The sequence below is a fragment of the Sebastes fasciatus genome, chromosome 4 (assembly GCF_043250625.1).
Source record: "Sebastes fasciatus isolate fSebFas1 chromosome 4, fSebFas1.pri, whole genome shotgun sequence".
Taxonomy (NCBI): domain Eukaryota; kingdom Metazoa; phylum Chordata; class Actinopteri; order Perciformes; family Sebastidae; genus Sebastes; species Sebastes fasciatus.
The window spans coordinates 13,844,721-13,869,601 of NC_133798.1; the positions used below are offsets into that span (position 1 = coordinate 13,844,721).

Below are 24,881 nucleotides of genomic sequence, written 5' to 3' on the forward strand. Positions count from 1 at the left end.
TGGGTTTTCATTGGAGTTAGTTGAAAGCCCGGTTCGTCACATACTGTTGATAAAGGGTAAATGGTAAATGGTAAATGGACTTGCATGTATATTTATATAGGAATTGATGCTACACGCTTGCAAAACCTTGTAACTCATTATCCATGTTGAACTTTACCACTGGTGGTTGAGGCTGATGTTGTTTGTTTTCTTCTGGAAAAGGTTCACGTAATGGGGCATGACGAATCAGGGAAGAACACGTCATGACTGATAAGACCCAATCAAGAAGCGAACGTGGGTGTATGTGTCATCGTTTTGAAAGGTCTCCGTTTCTGTCCATCCAGACTAAAGGAACTAGCGGCGATGAAGGCCGCCTGTTGCGTCGCCTCACGTCGCCTTTGTTTTGGCCGATAAGTTGGACTCAAACACACCGCAAAGACTACAGTCGACGGCCAGTTAGCGCGGACGTTCTGCGCCTGTATGAGATGAAATTCGTCATTCAAAAAGGGAAACAAGAAGACCGAGGACGGCATATATACAAGCTGTTGTTATGATATGTACATGAAATAAAGCTGCGTTTGCCGACCATTTTCACACCACTCTAACACACCGCTTAGCTTCATTCCAGATGGCCATGTCGCTGTGGAAATATCTGTGTATTGGAATGATCAGATGAGATGAAGATAAAAAAATTTTTTAAGAGCCTTCTGTGTGTGCCCTCTTGATTTTACCCGTTGTCTTGCTTTCCTCACGTCCGTTTCTCTGCTCCGCCGCCGATTCAACATGCTGAAGCAGCCGAAAAGCCTTCGACACTGGCAGTCTAGAGCCAAACACCTCTGTTTTAGGGGCTCAAAAACGCCGTGATGTGGATGTTAAGCATAAACGTAGCAAAAAGTATTCATTTTAAAACGTATTAGTGCGGATGTAGCCTTAGCATCCTACACTGGCAGTGTAATCTTTTGTTCTGTGGTGTATTTAATGAGATATTCTACAGAGTACAGGAGTAATTAAACTGGCATGGTACATGTAAGCGGGGAAATCAAGGGTGAAGACATGGATTTTATGTTTCTACCATCTCTGTTAGATGATTACAACATCTGTTTTCTAAAACACTTTGTTTTCTTGGTACTTGCTGTCCTCTGTTCCTCCAACCTTTTATTCATCCCTTAAGACTGCATGGCCTCAATTGAAGGCCTGCAAATACACAGTGTGTCCTTATGCAGCTGAAGTGAGGGGTGAGGGTTGGGAGGAGAAAGGAAGAGTCCGAGGTAAGGAAATTGAGAATCTTCCTCACAGCCTGTCCTGACGCAACCCCCTGCCTCTGCCTGAATGTGTGTGTGTGTGTGTGTGTGTCGACGAGGCACGGCAGAAGAAAGGATGACCCGAGAAGACCTCTGGACAAACGCCTCCTATTGTACATCTGTCACCTCTGTAACCGTCATCGGCCTGTCAATCATTCTACAGTAAGAAGTCGTTTTCACAGATGACAGGTGTCAGTCAATATCAAATATCGCTCCTTGACAGGCACTGTTTGGTTCACACATCCTCACATACACATACTCAAACCCACCCCCAAAACACCCACAATGCATCTGGCTTTGTGTCTCTCCTCCCCCTCTTACCTCCATCGGAGTACGTCTCGGTTCCGTATCCGTCCTGCAGCCCGTTGTTCCAAGTCCCCTCGTACTTCCCGCTCGTCCCCGTGCTCTCCCGCAAGCCGTAGCGTCCCTTAAAGCCGTGCGTCCACTCCCCCTTGTACACCCAGCGGCCCTTATTCTCGACACCCACGCCGTGTCTCTTGCCCTGTGCCCAGGTGCCCTGGTAGGTGTTCCCGCTGGGCCAAGTGTAGACGCCCAGCAGCTCGAAGCCGTGGGCCCAGGAACCGCAGTACTCGCCCTGGCCCTTGGGTCCCGTGCAGATCCCGTGGCCGTGCGCCTTGCCCTCCTCCCACCCTCCGCAGTATGACCCCCCATCGTCAAAGTTGAACCTGCCGCCAGTGGACATGCATGAAACAGGTCTTGGCAATTCCCCTGAAGCCTCGACAAAAAGAAAAAGAAAAGAAAAAGAAAACGAAGGGAGGAAAAAGAAGGACAGGTTGGTGCTAGAACCAGTCCATGGATCAGAGTCTGGAGGTTGGTGAGGTCAGGGGTGAGGAGGAAGAGGAGGAGGAGAGAGTGGGAGGGAGAGGGAGAGAACTCCCACACGAATCAAGCAACGCCACCCCTTGTTTCCAGCTGGTTTGGAGAAGAGGAAGGATAAACGAGGTGAAGAACTAAACTTGGCCCCTCACAGGGGTGTCACAGGGGCGTTGTGGGAAAGGGTGACGCTATTCACACCATCCTCTTGGTGGGCTCGCTATAGCGTCGGCTAGCACTTCCCAGCTTCTCTGTGGCAGATGCAGGTGAGAGAGGAGGAGAGCGGGCCCAGAGCTGCCATTATCCTCTCTCAGCAGGAGTTTAAACCATCGGGCAGCTCCACCGGCCAGCCATCGGCCTGCCTACAGTCTACGACACACAACTCTTCCTCCTACTCCTCTCCTGCTTTCCGCTCAGACGCCCGCGTTCAGCCGCCTCCTACCTGATGATGCCTCCACCTCTCTGGGGCGTAGAGCTGAAAAGTCTCCCCGGTGGCAGCCCTTCAAACCCCCAAGCCTCCAGCATAGAAGCCACCCGCACCCTTAGGCTCTCTGATCAGCACCCTAACTGGAGCTGTGACATGTTGTGTGATGAAGAAAGAAAGAGAGTTTTTTTCTTCAAGCCTGGTCCTGATGATCAGACAAAAAAGACCATGTAAAGTCTGACTCTAGCTTACTTCAGGCTTCACCATCCTCTTCTTATCGCCAGCATTCACACACACACACAAACACACCTTGTGCCTGGTTGCACAGCGAAGGAACACACACATGCATAGAGAGAGGGAGAGACAGAAAAATGGGGAGAAGACATAAGGTAATCTGCTTGGCTGCCTTCTTTTTCTGTCTGTCCTGTGGTGCTGGAGAGCAGCAATGCAGTCTCCTGCCTTATGCACGCACACACTGTACGCAGGCACACACACAATCTCTCTGACAGCAAGTGCGCACACACAGACAATGAAAATAAACAACTGAATTGATTAATTCCTCCTCCTCTATTCCCCTTCTCCCTCTCTCTCAGGCTGTCTGTAGGTCTTTAATCCACTGCGTCCATAAGTGGTCTCTCCTCTGCGTGGGTTGCCTTCAGGTTGCCTTCAGGTTTGATGAAATAACATCCATCTATATGATCCTGTTATGGTGTGTTCTGTCCTCTTCAGCATCTCCTGCTTGTCTCCATGTTTCCCCTACGGAGCGCCGGCTGACGCACAGCCTGCCTTCCTGCCTGCTGTCTTGGTCTTACAATCTCTTCTCCTACTGCTGGATCTCTGTATCTCTCTCTCTCTCTCCTGATCTGTGTGTGTGTCTGTGTATGTCTCTCTCTCTCAGAAAATCGGCTCATTAAAGAGGACTGTTCCACTGCAGCCAACCAACCCCCCCTCCTGCTGCTCGATAGCACACTCCAGCTCTTAAAGAGACACACACGCTTCTCGCTGCCTCCCTCACCTGTAGCTGCTTATACCCTTTGTCTTTATTTCTGCATCTTGCCTCACTTGGTTCTCAGATGGTTGGCTCGATCTGAGAGTCTAAAGACGACTACAATTCTACAATTTCATTTAGCAGACACCTTTGTCCAAAGCGACGAACATGAGAATTCGTACAACACGAGCAAGGATCTAGATAGGAGGGAACAACGTGAGTAAGTGCCAACAACAGCTTCAAGTCCCAATGTCCCAATGTCAACAACGTCATCAGTGTCATCATCATTATCATGAATATCCTAATCAACGTCAACAACATCCTCAATATCATCATCATCAATATCATCGTCATCAACATCATCAATGTCTTTAGGTGCGGAGGTGTTCATGAAAGACCTGGCTCTTTAGCTTTTTCTTAAAGGTGGAAAGGCTCTTTGCGGATCAAATGGAGTTTGGTCACTCATTCCACCACCGGGGGACTACAGACAAGAACAGACTAGCCAGCAACTTATGGTCCTGTTGTGATGGGAGAACCAGGCGCCTTTCATTGGCCGAGCGCAGTGGGCGGGAGGGAGTGTAGACCTGGATGAGGGAGTTTGGGTAGGCGGGAGCCGTTTTTGTTGATATTTTGGAAGCGAACAACGGTGTTTTGATTTTGATGCGAGCGGCAACTGGGAGCCAGTGAAGGGATATGAACAGCGGAGTGACATGTGCTGTTTTGGGTTGGTTGAAGACCAGTCGCACTGCTGCGTTCTGGATCATCTGCAGAGGTTTGAATGTGCAAGGCAGGGAGGCCTACCAGTAGGGAGTTGCAGTAGTCAATGCGTGATATTACAAGAGCCTGTACCAGGAGTTGTGTTGCATGCTCTGACAGGTAGGGTCTGATCTTCCTGATGTTGTACAGGGCAAATCGACACGACCGAGCAATTGAGGCTACGTGAACCTTAAAGGTTAACTGGTCATCAATCATGACACCCAGAATGAGTTTGGTTGGTCCAAGCTGGATATTGATCTGTGGTTGTATAGATAGACTGGCTGGGTTGACAAGGAGCTCAGTCTTAGATAGGTTGAGCTGACGGTGGCGTTCTTTCATCCATTTAGCGATATCGGCTAAATCTTCGCAAGTAAAAAGCCAAGACTTTATCGATACACCTGCTCAACAAGCATAAACACGATGCAAACATGTAGAAAAGTGATATTTCAATCTTCAGTTCCCGCAGTCTTTCATCCACCGCTGCTATGTTTACACAAGCACAGCGCGCTAGGTCGGCTAATAATGAATCGTTACAAACAAGCTGAAACAAAAGCTGTCTGTATGTAGTCTCACTGTTTAGCTTAGTTTGCCACGTATCTTAAAATTATTGTAAATTGATGAGCTGGCTGAGACAAAGCAGCCCCTCTTCTCTCTACCAGCAGTAATGTTACCTGCAGGGAGTGAATCATATCAGCGCACATCTTTCTTTTTTAAATAATATATTAAAAAGCAATTATTTAGTAATGAAAAAGAGCCAATAAGAGTATCGATAAAGAACCGAACCGATAAGGAGTATCTAAAAGAGTAGTAGTATCCATAAAACAATACCCATCTAGTGATACATATTTCCAATCAGCAGACAGGTGAACCTTAAAGGAAGAGCTCAACATTTTGCCAAATATGCCTATTCACTTCCTGGCTGACAGTTAGATTATTGATACCACTCTCATGTCTGTATGGTAAATATGAAGCTACAGTCAGCTGCTGGTTAACTTAGCTTGGAACACAGTGTTAACTAGTGAGATTTAGACGTGCTGGTGGAAACCCGGCTTTTGTCAACATGATAGCATCGCAGCCTTGCAAGATGCAGGCACAAAACTATACAGGCATGTAGTAGAGATCAAAATGAAGGTTGAGTCTGAAGATCGATATGGTCAGGAGTCTGCTGCATCTACAATAATGTTAGCTAGCACTTTAAGCAGGAAATTTGTTTTAAAAATGCCAAGAAGTATAGCACTAAACCTCTTGGTTATCATAGGAGATGGAGACACACGTTGACTCACTGGTCACTGCTTTCAGTATAAGATAAAAGATGCTTCTGGTTGTAGCCACTAGTGCCGTCTGGGCAGACTGTATTGATTAAAACCAAAGCACATCTGTGCTGTAAGACGGATGACTGAAGAACGCAGCTGAAACATGTCTGGTGTAGACAGAGGGTATGTAGTCATACTAATAGTTTTGGTTTGATGTGCTGAGGTTTTTTTATGCTAAAAGCACTGAAAAATAACATTTACAAATCTTCTACAGCAACATTTCTTTAAAGAAACTGTGTCCCTATTACACTACATTATCCAGAGCTCATTGTGTTTATAGGGGGGGAAAGAAATCAGTAGGAATAAGTAGTTCCACTTCCTAAAATATATTTCATTAGCATGGAAGAGGGATATTTGAGTAAATCAGGTTGTTAATGATGGTTTGTATGCAGCGGTCACTCTGAGGGAGAAACAGCACGAAGTCCTCCTTATTGACTAGTTGATATGATACTAACAGAAATATAAGTAAGTACAGCTACCTGTACATTATCCCTTATCACACGGCTACTTACTTAAGAAATCAACAATTTGGCACAAAAACGGTCCTTCAGAGTCCGACATCAGAACTGCGCCCGTAGCAACGGTCTGTTATACATAGCAATGGTCTGCTATAAAGAAATAACAGACCGTGGAACGCCGTAATTGACCAATCAGAATCAAGTGTTCAACACAGCCGTGTTATAATGCTTTAGAGAAACCCAAACTTAAGTGTGAAATAGATTTAATTTACATACAGCACATGGTTTCGAGGGTAAGAAATCAGTTTTGGTCTTAAAAATGATTGACTAAGTTTTAAATTTACACCATAATAGTTAACCAGTACAGCCACTGCATTAGTGGTGCCCACTGAGGAGCTTTGCCTTCACAGTTGAGGGTTAAAGCTGGGGTAGGCAATATTGGAGAAACCAGCTAGAGTAAACTAGATTTTGAAAGTATCCAACCAAAAGAACCAAGCCCAGTGTTGTCAACTTTTTTCCAATGAAGGTCTCTAGCAGCACTAGCTCCAAATGACGCTAAATCTAGCTAGAAAGTGGCCAAGTCAACAACACTGACAATCCAATCCTTCAGGCCTATCTCCCCCAAAATTATCATTATGAATGTAAACACGAACATGGCTATTGTTAGTACACCTTCTATGGGAGCATTTACAGTTAAAACACATCACAAACTGCAAGTAAAAGCTTCAGTGGGCTACCTCAAGGTCTGTGAGGTGAAGCCAATGTGGAAGTGCCTTAAACCTGCATTCTTTCTAACAGCCAGCAGGGGGCGACTCCTCTGGTTGCAAAAAGAAGTCTGATTGTATAGAAATCTATGAGAAAATGACCTTACTTCTCACTTGATTTATTACCTTATTAACATTGTAAACATGAGTTTATGGTCTCAATCACTAGTTTCAAGTCTTCTTCAATACAGCATGATGTTCATTTAGTAAATTATGGTCCAATTTAGAGTCAAATAGACCATAAAGCAGGGGATGCTTTAGGGGGAAAGTTTATTATAACCTTTTTGGTCGCCTGAAAATGTCTTATTCAGCATTACACCCTCGTGTCACTTCTGGTTGCAAAAAAACAACATGGCTACGGCCAAAAACCCAGATGGTGACGGGAAAAAATGCCGAACTCGAGGCTTCAAAACGGCAGTCGACAAACCAATGGGTGACATCACGGTGACCAAATCCACTTCTAATACACAGTCTATGAAAAGCGCTCAACCGTTACTTTTCATTTCAGTTGAAAGCCATTTAAAGTTGACACTGACTTGCAGTTTGTGCTGCATTTCAGCTGCAAATGTCCGCACAAACGGGCTTGCATGTATTAAGAAAACTGGACACTGTTCTCAGATGACGCCCGCCCCATTAGTTCCAAAGCAAGGTGCTAACTGGGTGTATAAGCTGGAAAGGGTTGTTCAGGGTCCCTCAGGCTTCTGTATTTTGGGCCAATAGAGCATGCCTTCCTGCATGAATGAATGAATGAATGAATGAATGGCGTACAAATAATTTACTGACTTGTGAAATGTGCATTTATTTGACTGTGTTCTTCACTTCTGTTGGTACACATTTTTTAGTTTACTTGCCTCATTTTTGAGTTTTGTGCCAATGTGGTGTGATGTTTAGATATCAGTGTGGGCAGAAAGGAAACACCAGATGATACTCACATTATTTTAGATAAACTTCTCTAAACCACTCTGTTTGTCTGCCTCCTCCTACCTCTCCCTGACTGTCCTCTCTTACACTTCTTCCCATGTCCTCCTTTTCCCGTTCAGCTCCTCCCTGCAGCTGTCCCGTTGCCGTTGTTATCCTTGTCCTTCTGTCTGCCAGTGTCTGGGAGAGCTAAGCCAATTCCAGCCCAGATTACAGTAATAAAATCACTGTGAGGCTGGGGATTAGGGTTTAGGCCTCTAAACACACTGGTAGTAGAGAGAGAGAGAGAGAGAGGAGGAGGGTAGTGGGGGAGGATGAGAGAGAAGGTGAGCAGGTGATTGAGAGGGCAGGCGGGGCGATGCACAGTTAGTGTGATTTCCTGACCACAACAGAGGGATTAGGATTTAGAGAAGTTAGTAACACAAGTGTGGGCGCTCACAAATCCATGACATCATCTGAACAGAATGAATAAACTAAAAAGGCACAGACACTAACATGGATAACAGCTACTGGGTAACACAGAGTAAAAAACAGAACATGAGTGAAATTACATATAGGGGTCATATAGGTCTTAGAGGTATAATATGTAACAATATGTAACAGTCTGTGTACAGCCACCGACAGTCGTCGGTGGCTGTACACAGAATTCAAAGTTGGCCACTCCTCCAAGGCACAACGTGCAAGTGAGGGAGAGAGAGAGAGAGAAGTGATGGGCGAGGGAGGTATAGAGTGAATGAAGAGAGGGAGCGGCGTTAGTGAGAACAAAGCAGTGAATCAGAGAAACCCAAGTTAAAAAAAACAAAAACAAAAACGCTGAAACGCTCTGTAGATCTGAGGACAACTGCAGAGTCGGGTGATAATTCTCTGTGGGTTCATCACTACCATCAACACGGTTCACATTATATGTAATCATTTGATCCATTGTTAATATGAAAATATTGATATTATTATATTGAGTGTGGCTTTAAAGACATTTTATTTAGCAATTTTTTTATTATCTCAATTTAAATAAAAAAATTCTTTTGCAATCAAAGAATAAATGTTTAAGATTTTCAGAAGTTATATCTACTTTCAGTCTGTGGCTTAAATTAGACGTATATCTGTGTATAAAAATCCAACCCGGTCTCTTGAGAAGGAGTATAAATAGCCATGTAATTTGTACGGCACGCAACAAAACCACGGTATCATCTGCAGTTAGGTTGAGGCAACAAAACCACTTAGTTAGGTTTAGGAAAAAGGTCATGGTTGTGCTTAAAATAACTAAGTAGTAAATAAATACATATAGAAATAACGTAACGTAAGTACGGAAAACACGTCACAAATGTTAATAAAAAAAACACGTGACAAATGTCACTAACGTTACAAAACAAAACACTGGTCTTGTACGCCGGCCTCTTGGTTAAAAGTCATGTGTTCGTTCTCGCTTTTTATTCTACATCACTAGCTCGGAGTATGGCATATTTACGTGGATGCGTTTACACTGCAGTCCGTACAGACTACATGGCGTACAAATGATACACCACAAGCAAGAAAGGCGTTCTTATTGCACACTAAATGCCGTGCGTATCATGGTGTCATTCATACGCCTTTTCGTGCGAACGGGCTGGGAAATTACAGCGTCAATTATGGCCAATCTGGCAACACATAAACTCCAGGGTAGAAAAAGTAGTTAAAAGTTTTCCGACCGGTGCCTCCATGTTGGATCAGACAACGACTGTAAGCAAATGTAAAGCCACTGCTAAATCTTAGTTTAAGTGTTCTTTTTCTCTCCTCAGTTAGGCAGCCTTATCCAGCAGCTCACTGTGTTTGCTCACCATCTGGTCTGTCTGTATAATATGTGACATCTCCAAGCAATCAATAAGGGAGCTCCTCTGGGGGGTCAATAATTACGTATGTATGTGTGCCTTGGAATTGTGTCCCTTAGCATCAAAAGACTGAACCACCAACCAGACTTTGTGTAAAAATAATGAAAGATCTGCTTAAAGGTCTAAATAGCATGTGGTGGTTTGTTTGTTGGGTTGCTAGTTTTGGCCACTTTGACATCCTCATCCTTGAAATCCTGGCATCGAAAAGTGATTCAGTTCTTCTATATATAGACTGAATTCACATCATACCAAGTCTGACAATCTATTCTTGCAATATAAGGTACACCAAGTTAAGAAGAAGCTAGAAATATCCCCCTTCCTTGACCTGGCATACCCGTGTTCTACAAGTTTCTCTCTTTCTCACACACACATTCACGACTGACGTGTCTCTGACGATTACACGCTACGTGCCACCACGTCAGCAGTGCACCCAAAAAAATCTCGTCTTTAGTTATTTATAAAATCTTTTCTTGTCCCAGAGTTAAAATAAAAAAGGGGGTCGCTGGGAAAAAAAAGGGAGAAGAGGGGCTGGGAAGGAGGGAGAAGAGAACAAGAGGAAGGCAGCCTCATTCTCATCCATCTCTCCCTCTCCTCTATTATTCATCAGCCTCTTCTCATCCCTCGTTCAACATGCTGATGGAGGATAAAATAGGTCAGAGGGATAGGCTGGTGCTCGCACAGTGACTGATGTCTTCCCTGACACGTCGTGCACTCGTCCCCTCCTCCTTCCCCGCATCCCTTGCTCCTCCTCTCCCTTCTCTTCCCCGCTGTAGCCGCCACTGTCTCGTCGTCCCATCTTTCTCACCCGCACTGCTTCCCCTGCTCTCCATCCCCTCATATCCCTCTCATCATCTGATGATTGCTCAATACCGTCGCTCCTCTGCTTAGCTCACGTTCCTCGCTTCCTATTCTCCCCCTCGCTTGTTATAGAGGTGTGAAACTCAAGACAAAGGACATGTGTTGCTGCTAGCCATCTACAGGGGGCACACCAAACCCTTATATCGATGAAGCCGTTATCTACAGCAATATGGAGATAAAGAAGGGCCCAGTAAGCAGAAGTGGTGAGGAAAGAAGCAACTTAGCGAGGCTTTCCGGGAAAGTTAAATCCAGTGTTATTTGATCCGCCCATCCACCCCGACCTCATCCCTATGTGGCGTTAGCCGCTATTTATACTTGTTTACAATTAAGTGGATTACATACAAATTGATTTCGTGGAATATGTACCAATTACAGTGCATTTACTTTTTGAAGGTATAGCTACGAACGGTGTATCCCCATAGACCCCCATGTTAAAGTGACAAACTTCACATCAGAAATAAACCTGCTTACAGCCTGGTACAAAAAAACAGTTTGGTCCCTTCAGCTAATTTCCCCGTTCATGACAACTGTACGGGGGGACTTTTTATATGACTTACCCATTTAAGTTAAGCATAATTGAGGGCGTGGCCGCTTTCAGTGACAGGTGGGTGCTGTCTCAGGTCACTTGCCGCAAGCCGTCTCCTCTGCTGCATCACCCGGGCCCGCCTCAGCTCCACCACCGCTCCACCTCTTTGCCCATTTTTGGATTAGCCAGGAGTTTGGCTGTGTCGTCGCTGGAGCAGCCCACTTTGAGCTTCACAATGGCTCTTCAGAAATCTATGGGTGATGTCACGGAGACTACATAAATATTTCATACAGTCTATGGGCACAACTCAATCTGTTATTTGTTGATGCCTTTATTCGCGGTGCGAAAGATCAGAAAAATCAACCGGGAAAAAGTACATCGCTATTCGCGTTCTGTGTGAAATGTTTCATGACAAAAACAACAGTCTGCACAACAAAAACATGGTCTTTAAAAGGCACTAAATATTGCCTTTTTCAAACATATTTGGGAATTTATCAGTGTTGAAAATCTGATTTAAAAAATAAAATTTGCAAACACATGCTGTAGTCATTTATTTTTCTTTTACTAAAGAAAATGTACTCCCATTACTCTGATGCATAATCAGACGTGCATTGTCTTTCCAATTTTGTCCTCACTTTGTATTACCACCTTTAGAAGCTCACCACAATAGGATCATGTTTATTGTAAACTGTGAAAAAGCGTCCTCTTGCAGCAGGAAACACAACAACTTTTGGATGCATTAAAACATTAGCAAAAGATAATGACGTGTTTAATCACCAATGGCTGCACTAATCAATATTATCATACTAACAATGCATCACATGACTATGTGTAAACAAACTCAAAGACAATTATCACCCAACTACAGTTCCCCTCAGCTCTACTGAACTTTTTAGTGTCTTTCAGCTCATTGTTTTGGCTTTAGGGCCTGCAACTTTAATGTTTTGGTTCACTCTCACTAGAGCTGAACAATTAATCAATTTTATCGAAATCGCAATAATGGCCTACTGCAATTTTGAAATCGCAATGAAATAACCGATTAAATATTGCAGTGCTGCAGAGCTGTCCTGGCCTACACATCATATTCTACAGACGTAAGAAAATATCTTTGTTTGGTACAGATCCCCACAAAAATCACACCATAATCATTTTAATATGTTTTCATGAAAATGAGAATAATGATGTAAAAATTTGCATTTCCTCTAATATCGCAAATTATATCGCAGTTGCAATATCAGTCAAAATAATCGCAGTTAGATATTTTTTGAAAATCGTTCAGCCCAAACTCTCACCGCTCTTATCAACCTTGTTTTCAGTAAAAAAACTGTACGCTTCCTGCTTAGCACTAAATTTCAACCAACTAGTTGGGGAACCTAGAAACAGATATAAAAGGAGAGTGAACATTGGACTTACATTTGTCAGGTGTCCAGAAACACAACTCCAAATGAGTGGTAATGTTGCTCAGTATCTGCTTGGTGTGTGATTAAGAAGCCGTTTGCCAATATCAACTTTACACGATGGTAATACGTCAATGTTGTGTTTACAGCTTGTTCTGCTGCCCCCATCTAAAGCAGGTTTAAGTGGAGACAAGTTGTAGCTCTGGCACTTCTGGTGGTTTGCTACACAGCTCTCTGTTCTCCAGTACAGTACAACACCCACAGTAACATCACTGACGGGATGGTAAACAGTAAAGGAGGAAAGCTACAGAAACGTTTGATGGATTTTAGAACACGTGTAAACAAAGAACCATGTCATCGAGAAGCTGTTCAACTTAGCAGTATGTACAACCCCTCAGTCCTCACAAACCAAAACCACATGCAATTTAATTTCAATGCTAAACTATACTAAGATATGGCTCCAGGTATTTAAACACTAATGTGTGCTTTACTTTGCTTCACCACACACACTGGTCTCAAAATTGACATCAGCATTTTGGCAAATTTTTCTTGTGCGCTACCCACATAATCAGCTGTGCTGCTCATCCCACAAATGCATGATCCTTACAAGTTGGACATCATTGCGAAGGTAAATAAACAGGCTTTCCAACGATGTAAAATACAATGCCAATTAGCATTGTAACAACAGAGAAATAATTCACCAAACACAAATTTCCGAACTTTTTTTTCCCAGTTTAGTTAAAAAATGTCAACGTTGAATATTATCTAGTGAAGTTACAGAAAAGCGTTACTAAAAGCATAACATAATCTACCATCTGATGTAATGGTATATTCATAAACGGAAAATAGTCCATATATTCAAATTTAATTTGAGTGGGAGAAAATAAAGGGCTTTTGTTTTCTGTCTTAAACATGAATGAAATTCAGTTTGTATTACTGAATTATTTGCAGTACTGTTCAAATGATATGTTTTATAAAAGGTAATTACAAAAACATATTTCACACACACACACACACACACCCCCCCCACACACACACACACACACACAGACACAAACAGTTTGGCGTATCCCACTATTGGTCTTCAAAGAAGACTTTAGCCATGGCGAGGGCAACCTTAGCAACCTTTTTGTCCTTGGCGTCGGCGCCCATGTTGGCACGTGCCAGTCCCATCCAGTACTGCTCTGTTCGGGTTTGGTAATCCGTCACTGTCTCTCCCTCCTGCACTGCGGGATGCTCCTCTTCATCTAGAAACACAAACACACAGGTAGAGAGGTTAAAGTTGCTGGTAACATTTTTAAAAGATCATGGTCAGATCTACTGAGAACAGCTTCTAGCTGGTTTCCTGCCAAATCAAACATCACTTTAAAAGGAGCTGGTACTCCTGTCTGCTTCTCCAAGCTGGGGGCGTACTGACCGCCATCTACTGTAAGTAAAACACCAACTGTGGATAAATACCTCATACAACCCCACTTCAAAACCCCCGAACTATTACTTTAAGGTTAATGCTAAATTTGAACAGAAATCCTACGTTGCAAACCGTGGGCATGGAGGTAGACATGGAGGTGGACTTTTACCAGGCAAAAACCTAAAACTAGAAAACCTAAGGAATCCATTGGTACCAACCATGTCATACTAGCTTGTCGCAAAAGTTAAATAACGCTCCAAACTTGCGCTACATTTTGGCAAGGAAAAACTGGCATGACCATTTTCAAAGGGGTCCCTTGACCTCTGACCTCAAGATATGTGAATGAAAACGGGTTCTCTGGGTACCGACGAGTCTCCCCTTTACAGACATGCCCACTTTATGATAATCACATGCAGTTTGGGGCAAGTCATAGTCAAGTCAGCACACTGACACACTGACAGCTGTTGTTGCCTGTTGGGATTGAGTTTGCCATGTTATGATTTGAGCATATTTTTATGCTAAACGCAGTACCTGTGAGGGTTTCTGGACAATATGTGTCATTATTTTGTGTTGTTAATTGATTTCCAATAATAAATATATCCATACATTTGCATAAAGCAGCATATTTGTCCACTACCAAGCTGATAAGAGTATTAAATACTTGACAAATCTCCCTTTAAGGTACATTTTGAACCGATAAAAAATGTGTGATTAATTTGCGATTAATCGCGATTAACTATAGACAATCATGCAATTAATTGTGATTAAATATTTTAATCGATCGACAGCCCTAATTTTCACATTTGTTTGGAAGATTGGTATACGTTATATCTGTTTAATGTCAAGAATATCCTGATCTACATAATGTGCTTGTTGCTCATTAGAAATTGCATGAAAGGGTAAAGTGGAAAAGAAAGACAGTCAATTAGGAGACAGTGAAGAGGCAGAATAATCCCTTGCCTTCCTCATCCTCGCTTTCCTCTTCAGACTCCTCTTCCTCCCCTTCTGCTCCTTTCGCCTTCTCCTCTTCCTCCCCTTCTGCTCCTTTCGCCGCCTCCTCCTCCTCCTCCTCATCTTCCTCTGACTCAGACTCCTCCAGCCACTCCTGTGTCTCTGTGGAGAAAAACATCATAAATCGAAATGAAACCTCACGCAGTTCTGTCCCATCATATCATCCTCCAACTCCTCTCCTGCATCACAACATATTCAGACTGGCTGCTTCAGAACCACCTGCTGAGCTGACACGGAGTACATTTCATATCATTTTTTGTCTACGTGCGTTACTTCGCTTTTGCATTCTTGACATGTCCACTCACTTGGGTCCATTTCCACCAGAACCTCCCACTGTTCCATCTTGTTGAGGTCCAGAGAGTAGAAGTCGTTCAGGGTGAACTGGCGGTCGCCAACCTCGAACATCCCTCCGTACAGGAAGAGCTTGCCCTGACGCGCCGTTGCCATGGCACTGGACCTCGCGCAGGGCTCCACCAGGGGGGCCGAGGCTGAACCGGAGGAGATTGAAAAAAAAGAAAACGTGATTTTCAAACCAATCTATATTTTCGCTCTGTTTTTTCACATCTTAAATTTGTTTAGTGTGTGTAATCTTGCCATCGTCCTCCTCATCCTCCTCCTCCTCCTCTTCCTCCTCCTCCTCCTGAGCTCCAGGGATCACTTCCTTGATGGTCATCACTGTACCGTCCTCAGTGACAATCTCCTTGATGACCTCAGTGGGTCCTTGAAGTGCCCCCTCCTCCTCCTCCCCCTCCTTCCTCTCTGCTCCCTCCCCCTCTGCTCCAGCCTTCTTCCCCCTTCTTCGTTTCTTCTTCTCAGACTTATTTCCCTGGACAGACAGAAATAAAACGATTAATAATCGCAGACATCGGTCGAGGCATCGGTCTATCCAGGCTGCAGCCCTCTTATTCATTTGAATGAAGCCAGTCAAGCAGCGTCCAGCAAAAAAGTTCAACCAGGCTCAACTTTTGCTGCAACGCAACGTTATCCGGCAAGGCCCTGCGTTGGCCAATCACAAACATGCAAGCGCACATTCCTGGCAGATTACTCTGTAACTTGAATAGCGTTTCTACTGTTTACCTTGTAATTGTCGCAAATAAAGATAAAACAGTAGCTGCCGTGAAAATTGATTTCCTATTGAATTATTGAGGCTACATAAACGTTATCTTGCACCTTTGATCTCACAAACTCTGTTTCTAATTTGTAATAAGATTAAAACATTCGTCAATGATGCATTTTCCAATCAAAACATCTAGCCAAAGTGCATCAGGTACAGGTGGACAAATGCACCGTTTTTCGACAGACTAGCTCGTAGTTCATCCCTCGCTGCCCCACCCATCATCACATTACAGTTTATAATAGTGGTTTGTTCAAAACATGACCGTTTCGTATACTATAAATAATGGTTTATTTGATCTATTTTACATTTTAATTATAATATAAGTGATTTGTTCAAAACAATGCTGTTGCAGTTGCTACTCAAATGTTAATTTATATACAGTACATATGACAAAATAAAGCAATGTTAGTCTGTTATTAATTTGTTTAATTTTTTCTCTTAAAAAAAACAACAAAAAGAACCATCAAGACTACCGTTAAAGTATCGGATTGATAAGCAGTATCTTTAACAGTAGTAGTGCTGTTAAAATCTTTACAATATACGCAGAACAGAGTCTGGAGCCAAAACACATCCTCTCATCCAAACAAACATTCATTCATTCAGCAGCTTCATGGCCGTGTAGCTTACCCTGAGCACTCCGGGGAACCAGCGGTTCTTCACTGTGTCATACAGGTAGAGGTCGTTGTAGAAGTCGCCCTCCAGTGTCTCCTCCTCTTCCTCATCACAAACCCCACCAAACAGCACCGCCCGCCCGGCTGGGCCCACCGCCAGAGAAAAACCAGAGCGAGGAGGGGGCTTGTTCCCAGAGGGGCTCACCCTGGACCACGACCACTTCTCTGGAGGTCAGAGAAACAGTCACGACGAGTCACAAAAAATAAGAAACAAGGACGGTAGCAGGTCGATTTCTATTAATGTTCATCATTTGTGTTGTCTTCAATAATATACTGTAAGTTCTTTGTACCTTGGCCATCTTTACCCTCTCGCTTGAGAAGGAACATGTCAGAGTGGATGGTGCCCTTCTCTACATCCTTCTTGACTCTCTAGATAAACACACATACACAATTAGGCAGACCACATCACAAAAAGTTATGTATTATCAATATTTGCATGCCCGTCGGAAACGGGTCGATTGCTTGGCCCCTAACCGTGGTATGGCTGCTTGAAGTTGATTGGATGAATGATTCTCGAGATATGCGAAGGGCAGTCATACATACATACATACACAGACAGACAGAGATTCCTTCGTTTGTAATTAGATGATGCTGCTACAGCGCCACCTATTGGCCAAATGTCACCAAATTTGTCATGGTCACTCAAACATTATATCTTCACATGTCCACCAAATGTGGTGGCAATAACACAACGCATCCAGGAGATATGTCATTTTTTGCAATATAAGCCCTGCCCACAGCTTTTGAGCTAACTTTGAGGGCCAGCTATAGTAAAACTGTATGGGACATCAAAAATCCCAAAAAGCAACTATTACAGGCTTGGTCCAGAGATGTACTGTACCAAATTTGGTGATGATTGCTCAAAATTGGCAGGAGTAGTAGCAAAAAATCTGATTTGGACAAAATTCAAAATTGCGGAAAATCAATCTAGATGTAAATGGGCGTGGCTTATGTGGATAGATTCAGACCCACAAAATCCAGGAAATAAGAATTTTGTTTCTGAGACTTAGGGTTCAAAAGTTACAGGCCAAAACGTTAAGTGCATTGTTATAGCGCCACCGTCTGGCCAAATTGCACCACATTCGTCACTGCACTCCATGGAGTCCTGAGCAATACACCCGCCAAGTGTGAAGCTGATCGGATGAGCGGTTCTCGAGATATGCGAAGGACAGACAGACAGACAGACAGACAGACAGACAGACAGACAGACAGACAGAGAGAGATTTCTTTGCTTTATAGTTAGATGGGAGTGGCACACATGCACACACACACACACTCACCACTTTCGAGTATCCCCCGTAGATGATGACACCCATGCCGTCGGGCGTGGAGGTCATCTGACAGGCAGAGCGTGGGGCGGGGGCGGTGCCCGACGTAGTAAGGCGTGACCAGGAGAAGGTGTCCAGGGAAAAGGAGTAGATGTCATTGTAGTAGATAAAATCCCTACAGGGGGAGGAGAGGGGAAGCAGGAGAGGAGAGGAGAGGAGAGGAAAGGCTGAAACTGAATCACAAATTGAAACAGAAGGATTTGATACATTAAAGAGCCTGAGGAGTGTCAACTCTATGACCTATTGTAAGGAGATGAGACGGGTCTGATTGCAGGCACGGGGAAGGGGAAGGGGGGGGCGTTCCTGTCATGCTCTACACTACTTTGATTGGTTTGTGCGGTACAGGAACGCCCACTTATATTCCACATATATGGAAAGTATAAAAACATGTTACATGTCCCTTAGAAATTAAAAAGTAAATACCACTAATTTGTGAGGGAAATGTCTTTATTCTTTGATTTTTGGGTTGCTGGAGAAGAATTAATAAATAATGCCTGACAACTACTGATATATTTGACTTCAGGACATCTCTGACTACATAAATGCTGAAAATCAAACATTTTCTGTATTCATTTAGATATTTTCCAAACTAAAAGTCCCTAGAAGTGCGCGATTCAACTTTTCCCCCTGGTCTAGTGTTAAAAAGGTAAATAAAAATCACAATAAATTGTAATATTGAAGCACAATACTTAATGACTCATAATACATATTGAATCGGCACCCAAGTATCGTGATAGTATCAAATTAGAAGATAGGCGTATCATCCCAGCCCTGGCAAAAAGGGCAGCCATACCCGAGATTTGTCACAAGTAATCCGAGGCACCTCCTTCCTTTGAAAATCGTGCTATGTAGCTAAAATAGAGAATTAACATTTCACTACCAGCATCATTACATAATTAGCAATAACTGGATGTTGAATTGCTAGAGGCTAGCTTTGTTAAGATGGAATTGGTACAAATTACCTATATTAATGTAACACTAAGCAATTACTGTAGTTAGCTACAGGTTGCCCCACTTGTTTCATCAAAGTCACAAATAATTAAATGATTTAAGAATTTGACAAAATGTGAGTTAAATCGTACTGAATGCAGAGCCACTGATTTGAATAATACGAACATATCTTTTTTTTTTCTATACTTATACAGCGAGCCAAGTGTGTCCTATGAATGAATTCAACTTATTACATTTGATGTATTGACTAGAAGAGATGAAACTCCCTTCACCCATTACGGGTATGAAAGAAGTACCTGTCCACCATCCACTCCATTACAGACATATTGTCCTTGTTTATTATTCAGCAGCCTTCTGCCTACCTGGTGCTCTCATGGAAACCTCCAAACACCAGCAGCTGTTTCTTGCTGAGGACCATTCGGTGGCCGCTGCGACCTGGTGGACCACCGGGCGCCCTGGAACAACACAAAATATGAAATCATTTCAGAACCCTGATGTCTGTAATGTGATCATTATAAATACAAAGTAAATACCCACAACACCGTGCGTCTATGGGACATGTTAAATCAAGCAGTGATTTTATGGAGCTATAATATTTTATTGCCTAAGCAATCAACTTATCTACTGATAAGGCTTACATTACAGGACATTATGAACTAATTAAGATCTCCTCATAAATTACTTTGATGTGAAATAATATTTCTGGCCACTCTCATCGTTAAAGCGTTCACTCTGCTGATCATTACTTCCATTTATGATGCCTTTCGTTCATCATTGCATCTATTTTTATGAACATTTTGCACATACTTGATGTTCTCCCACGTGTGTGTAGCCAGGTGCAGCACCCAAAGGTCCTTGTAGTGGTAGAACTGTTCCCCGTTTGGAGAGGCAAACTCTCCCCCAAACACCCAGAGCTGACCCCCGCCCTGGGGAACTACCACCGCCTACGGGGGGAGGAAGGGAGGGAGGGAGGAGTGAGACAGAAAGGAGGGGAGCATAAACAGAACGAGATAAGATAAGGACGTTTGATGTCCTCAGATTTGACTGGTTTTCTTGCAACAGGCCATCAGCCGGGATGACGTTGCTGATAAGTTCCAAAGTTTCCTATGAATTGTGCTACAGCGGTCTGCCCCCTTGTGGTGTAAATGGAGAATCACATAATCAATCAGGGACTTCAAAATGATGTTCCAGTAGAGCAAATATAGAACTACCAGGGTCTATTAAACACAGTATTTTCATTAATATTAGTCACCTGCTTACTTGGAAGTGGTGCTGTGTAACTTAAACTATTGCTGGGAATCAGATAACACAATAAAGCTGAGGACTTACAAAGGGACAGAGTGAGTGCACCAAAAGAGGCTTAAGGATCCTCTATGTGGGCGTACCTGGTGAGCGCAGCGTGGGGGAGGAGGGTTGGGGATGTCTGACTTCACCCAGCTGTTCTTCTTGATGTTGTAGAAAAACAGATCGTTGTACAGGTACGTCTGCAAAAAAAGGCAACGAGGGGTTTTTAAATGAAGGATTTGTTCAGTGGAAACCAGGAAAAGAGGAGAACACATCAAACTAAGGCTGTCAAAGTTAACGTGATAATGAAGCATTAAAAACGTTTTTGTTTTAACGCCACTAATTTCTTTAACGTATTAACGCAACTTGCATTTTTTAGGTTGTAGGGGACTCAATTTTAAACCTAAAGAATCCAGTGGTATCCATGTCATACTAGCTTTTCAAGAAGGAGGTTAAATAACGCTCCAAACTTAAGCTAAATTTTGGCGAGGAAAAACTGACATGGCCATTTTCAAAGGGGTCCCTTGACCCCTGACCTCAATATGTGTGAATGAAAATGGGTTCTATGGGTACCCAGGAGTCTCCCCTTTACAGACATGCCCACTTTATGATAATCACATGTAGTTTGGGGCAAGTCATAGTCAAGTCAGCACACTGACACACTGACAGCTGTTGTTGCCTGTTGGGCTGCAGTTTGCCATGTTATGATTGGAGCATATTTTCTATGCTAAATGCAGTACCTGTGAGGGTTTCTGGACAATATCTGTCATTGTTTTGTGTTGTTAATTGATTTCCAATAATAAATATATACATACATTTCCATAAAGCAAGCATATTTGTCCACTCCCATGTTGAAAAGAGTATTAAATACTTGACAAATCTACCTTTAAGGTACATTTTGAACAGATAAAAAATATGCGATTAATTTGCGATTAATCACGATTAACTATAGACAATCATGCGATTAATCACAATAAAATATTTGAATCGCTTGACAGCCCTACATCAAAGCACAAAAGCTTCATAACAGTTTGTACAATGTGTTCGTCTGTGATACAGTGTTGAATAAACTAAATCTCAGTTGACCAACTGTTTGAATAAAGACGGCTTCCGCTTTAAAGAAGTTGCTAAAAAGTCTGTAGCTGGTGGACACGGATTAAATGTCACCATGTTGAATCATCTAATCACCTACTCATTCAGTCATTCAGAGGATTTTCTACTACCTTCCTGCCATTGAAGAATTCTCCTCCAAACAGGATGAGTTCATCTTTCTCAGGATGGGCAGAGAGAGACGCACTCAATCTGAAAAACATGAAAAGACATCAGAGACTGAGATACGTACGTCTTCCTACCGTGGCTGACGGGCATGATTCATGCATATTGGTGCCATCTCCCCCTGACACAGACATTAACGGCTCCCAGAGAATGTACCCGGACTTCTGCGAAATCTCTCAACGACTGCTGGAGAGATTGGGACAACATGTTCTACATTCACCTTTCTCTCGGAGGATGAATCTTACTGACTTTGATGATGTCCTGACTTTTGCACTAGCACCACCATTAGGATACATTTGTGGTTTTGAGTCAAATATCTCAACAGCTATTAGATGGATTGCCATGAAATTTGGTAAATACATGCATGTCCCCCTCAGGATGAGATTTGTAATCTTTCTGTGATCCCTTGAACCTTCAACTCGTGCCATCATCTAGACTAGCACCAACAGACTGTTTGCCCAATTAAAGGCTGCGTGTCCATCAGTGTGCTCCACTCCCTTTTCCCCCCTTGAATGATAAACACTATACCTGCTAAGCATGAGCCTTTTAGCATAATGACACCACAGAAATCTGTGAAACAGCCCATCGGCGACTGCAACTTCCTTTTTAAAGCTAGAACAGATTGGACTGTATGGAAAACTCATGATACTCTTCTACATCTCTATGGTAGAGTCCGTCATTACATTTACTATTATTACTCGGTTTAGCTTGGTTGGAACATGGGCTCATCCCTATATGTTCCCAGGGCATGTGTGTCTCTTGATATAAACTAACATTGTTAGTGATTGGTAAGGGCTGTCTTTGCTGTACAAATTCCAAAAGAACGAAGGGAGATCGGGGTTTCAAATGCAGATTGAATGGTAAGAATCTGTTCAGCCAATGTGGAGATATCAATGTCAAAAATCAAGAAAACGGTCTTGTCCGCAAATTTGAGGGCATATTCAACATATTGAACCAGGGAAACATACATTGAACCTATGGAAACCGAGGGAAAAACATCGCTGAGAACATGAAAAAGTTTGAAAGGTCTCCTTAATGTGTCATATTAAGAGGATATTAAGCTGAGGAACATAGATACGCTCCCCTTTAATCACTGATGATTAGGCTAGTTGATGATGGCAGGATGTACTCAAGATCTGATGATTGATATATTGAGCTAGTGTTGCGTGTGTTTTTTGTATTTTATTATGTTCTATGGTCAAGTCTATAAATGCAAGACAAATTTCCCAATAGGGACAAAAAAAGTTGAAATTGTCTTTCACCTTGCTGATGGAGGTGGACATGTTGTTTCTACAACTTGGGTCTTCTTCGCATCCAGATTCTGAAACTCTGCAATCAGAGCCTCCAAATCCTCCTGGAGACAGAGAAGGAAGGAAGGAAGGAAGGAAGAAAGGAAGGAAGGAAGGAAGGAAGGAAGGAAGGAAGGAAGGAAGGAAGGAAGAACAAAACCAGAAGGATGTAAATGTTTTTTTTAAATATTAGTGAATGTTTTGGGTCCTAGTAATATTGCTGATGTTAAAGGTGCTACTGATAAAACTGCTAACATTCAGCGACTAGATGTCACATTCTCCTTCCTCTGATTCATTGCATTTACTTTGTAACTTCACAACAAGTCGTTGCCAGGCACTTACCATCAATCTCAGCCATTTATCCTTTTTTTCCACACTAACCGACGACCCAGAGACACCACGTGATACTAACGTTGTTTCATTATTGGTGCTCAAGCCTTGTTGGCTTTTGCTGTCAGGGCTCCCAAACTCTGGACTGCACTTCCTATAGAGATACGATCATCTAACTCTGTATCCACTTTTAAAAAACTTTTGAAACCACATTTTTTAGGATAGCATTCCTATAAGTAGAAGACTGGGTATAAATATATGTATGTATACATCCGTTTCTGGACGCATGTGTACATTTATACACATTTATGTATATATACTGTATATTTGTTTTATCAACTTGTCCTACCATTTTACCACTTCTATTATTATTGATATGTTCTGTGATGTTCTGTTTTAGCAGTTACCATATTTCTTTTACTCTATTTATCGGCTTTTATTGTCTTGTGAAGCACTTTGTAACATCTGTTTTGAGAAGTGCTATATAAATAAATGTATTATTAATATTATTATTGTTAGAAGTGGGAACCAAATGTTGGATATCTTCCACAGAGATTAAATAAAACATTACATTTGGACCTGCCAAACTTTTCAGGAAAAGTTATATTTTTATTTGGCACCTTTCTAAAGGCTCTGTGGATGTATTATTTAAAAAATAATTAAATTGTCTACATAAAAAAATTTAACAGTAAGACCTTAGTTACCAGTAATAATAATAATAATAATAATAATACTGCTAGTCCTAATAATAGACAGTTTTGTTAATTACATTACATTATTAGATTAAACTAATTTAGTTTGAGAGTTTAATTTTAATTAGGATTTGTAGTACAGACCAATATCTAATACTTTTAGCAACATATAAACAACATACCATATAACAGTGATTAGTGCCATATGAGCGGTACAGATGTTAACATCTGGGGTTAATGCAGTAGTTACCTCCTCTCTCTTGGACCTCTTTGAGACCTTCTTCTCCATCTTAGCAGCAGTCTTCTCTGCTCCCTTCACCTTCTTCTCCTTCTTGCCTTTCTTGCCCATGATGACTGCTGTGATGTTCTGACAGATACCGTTCAATTACCGGGGTGTTATCTGTTATTTTAAACCAAGTCGGTGTCACATGGGAAACCAAACAAACTCGCATGCCGGAATGAAACCTCTTTCCTGAGTGGCAAAGAGAGATTTACTTCCTGCAACAAACTTGACGCAAGCACCGTGTTGACGTGTAACAGCGTCCTCTGGCGTGAAGGAGGACACACAGACGGTAGTAGAGCTGACACTGACACTGAACTCTGATCTTTGGCCGTCTGGGGCAACCTTTACTATCAAAAGAGCCATTTTAGGGAAAAACAAAAATCTGTCTGGAGCCGCAAAACATTTGATCATTGTGATGAAGGTAACACAGTTTATAGTCTAAGTATATAGTATATAAGTCTAATGCAGTGAGGGCCAAAGAGCAAATGTACTACAGAGTATTAGGGCCACATTGAGGGAAAAAACATCAGAGATTTCCAGAATAAAGTCATAACTTTACAAAAAAAAGTCATAATATTACGAGAATAAAGTCATAACTTAACGAGAAAAAAGTTGTAATATTACAAGAATAAAGTCATAACTTTACGAGAAAAAAGTAACAATATTAAGAGAATAAAGTCATAACTTTACAAGAAAAAAGTCATATTACGAGAATAAAGTCATAACTTTACGAGAAAAAGAAAATAACACATAAAATTACCACTTTATAATATTATGACTTTATTTTCGAAATCTCCGATTTTTTCTCAATGTGGCCTTAATACTCCGTCGTACCGTCGTACCATAAACCTACAACAATGA

General features: G+C 42.3%; 2 protein-coding genes across 2 annotated transcripts in view; both read right to left on the reverse strand.

Annotated features, from left to right (window-relative positions):
• The window catches only part of jph3b (junctophilin 3b), a 62,426-nt gene extending 58,974 nt beyond the window's left edge, over positions 1-3,452 (reverse strand). The window contains exon 1 of the mRNA XM_074632130.1: positions 1,602-3,452. Coding sequence (XP_074488231.1) covers positions 1,602-1,983 — 382 coding nt within the window. The 5' untranslated portion in view covers positions 1,984-3,452. The remainder of the gene's footprint in view (positions 1-1,601) is intronic.
• Positions 3,453-11,520: 8,068 nt separating this feature from the next.
• Positions 11,521-24,241, reverse strand: klhdc4 (kelch domain containing 4). Its single transcript, XM_074632128.1, has 13 exons — positions 23,988-24,241; positions 22,689-22,780; positions 21,375-21,453; positions 20,253-20,351; positions 19,675-19,811; positions 19,230-19,322; positions 17,869-18,031; positions 16,879-16,957; positions 16,545-16,753; positions 15,395-15,626; positions 15,106-15,288; positions 14,750-14,902; positions 11,521-13,628 (listed from the first exon to the last, which is right to left on the reverse strand). The coding sequence occupies exons 1-13, from the start codon at positions 24,084-24,086 to the stop codon at positions 13,456-13,458; spliced, it is 1,791 nt and encodes a 596-aa protein (XP_074488229.1). The 5' UTR covers positions 24,087-24,241; the 3' UTR covers positions 11,521-13,455.
• Positions 24,242-24,881: the final 640 nt, after the last annotated feature.

Bases quoted from the DNA above. Each gene is read 5' to 3' on its own strand.
- klhdc4 (XM_074632128.1), bottom strand. From the start codon at position 24,086: ATGGGCAAGAAAGGCAAGAAGGAGAAGAAGGTGAAGGGAGCAGAGAAG. The intron at 20,352-21,374 runs GTAGTAGAAAAT...CTTTTTTTGCAG, and splicing joins AATTCTTCAATGGCAGGAAG to ACGTACCTGTACAACGATCT. The intron at 14,903-15,105 runs GTGAGTGGACAT...TTTTCTCCACAG, and splicing joins TCTGGTGGAAATGGACCCAA to AGACACAGGAGTGGCTGGAG.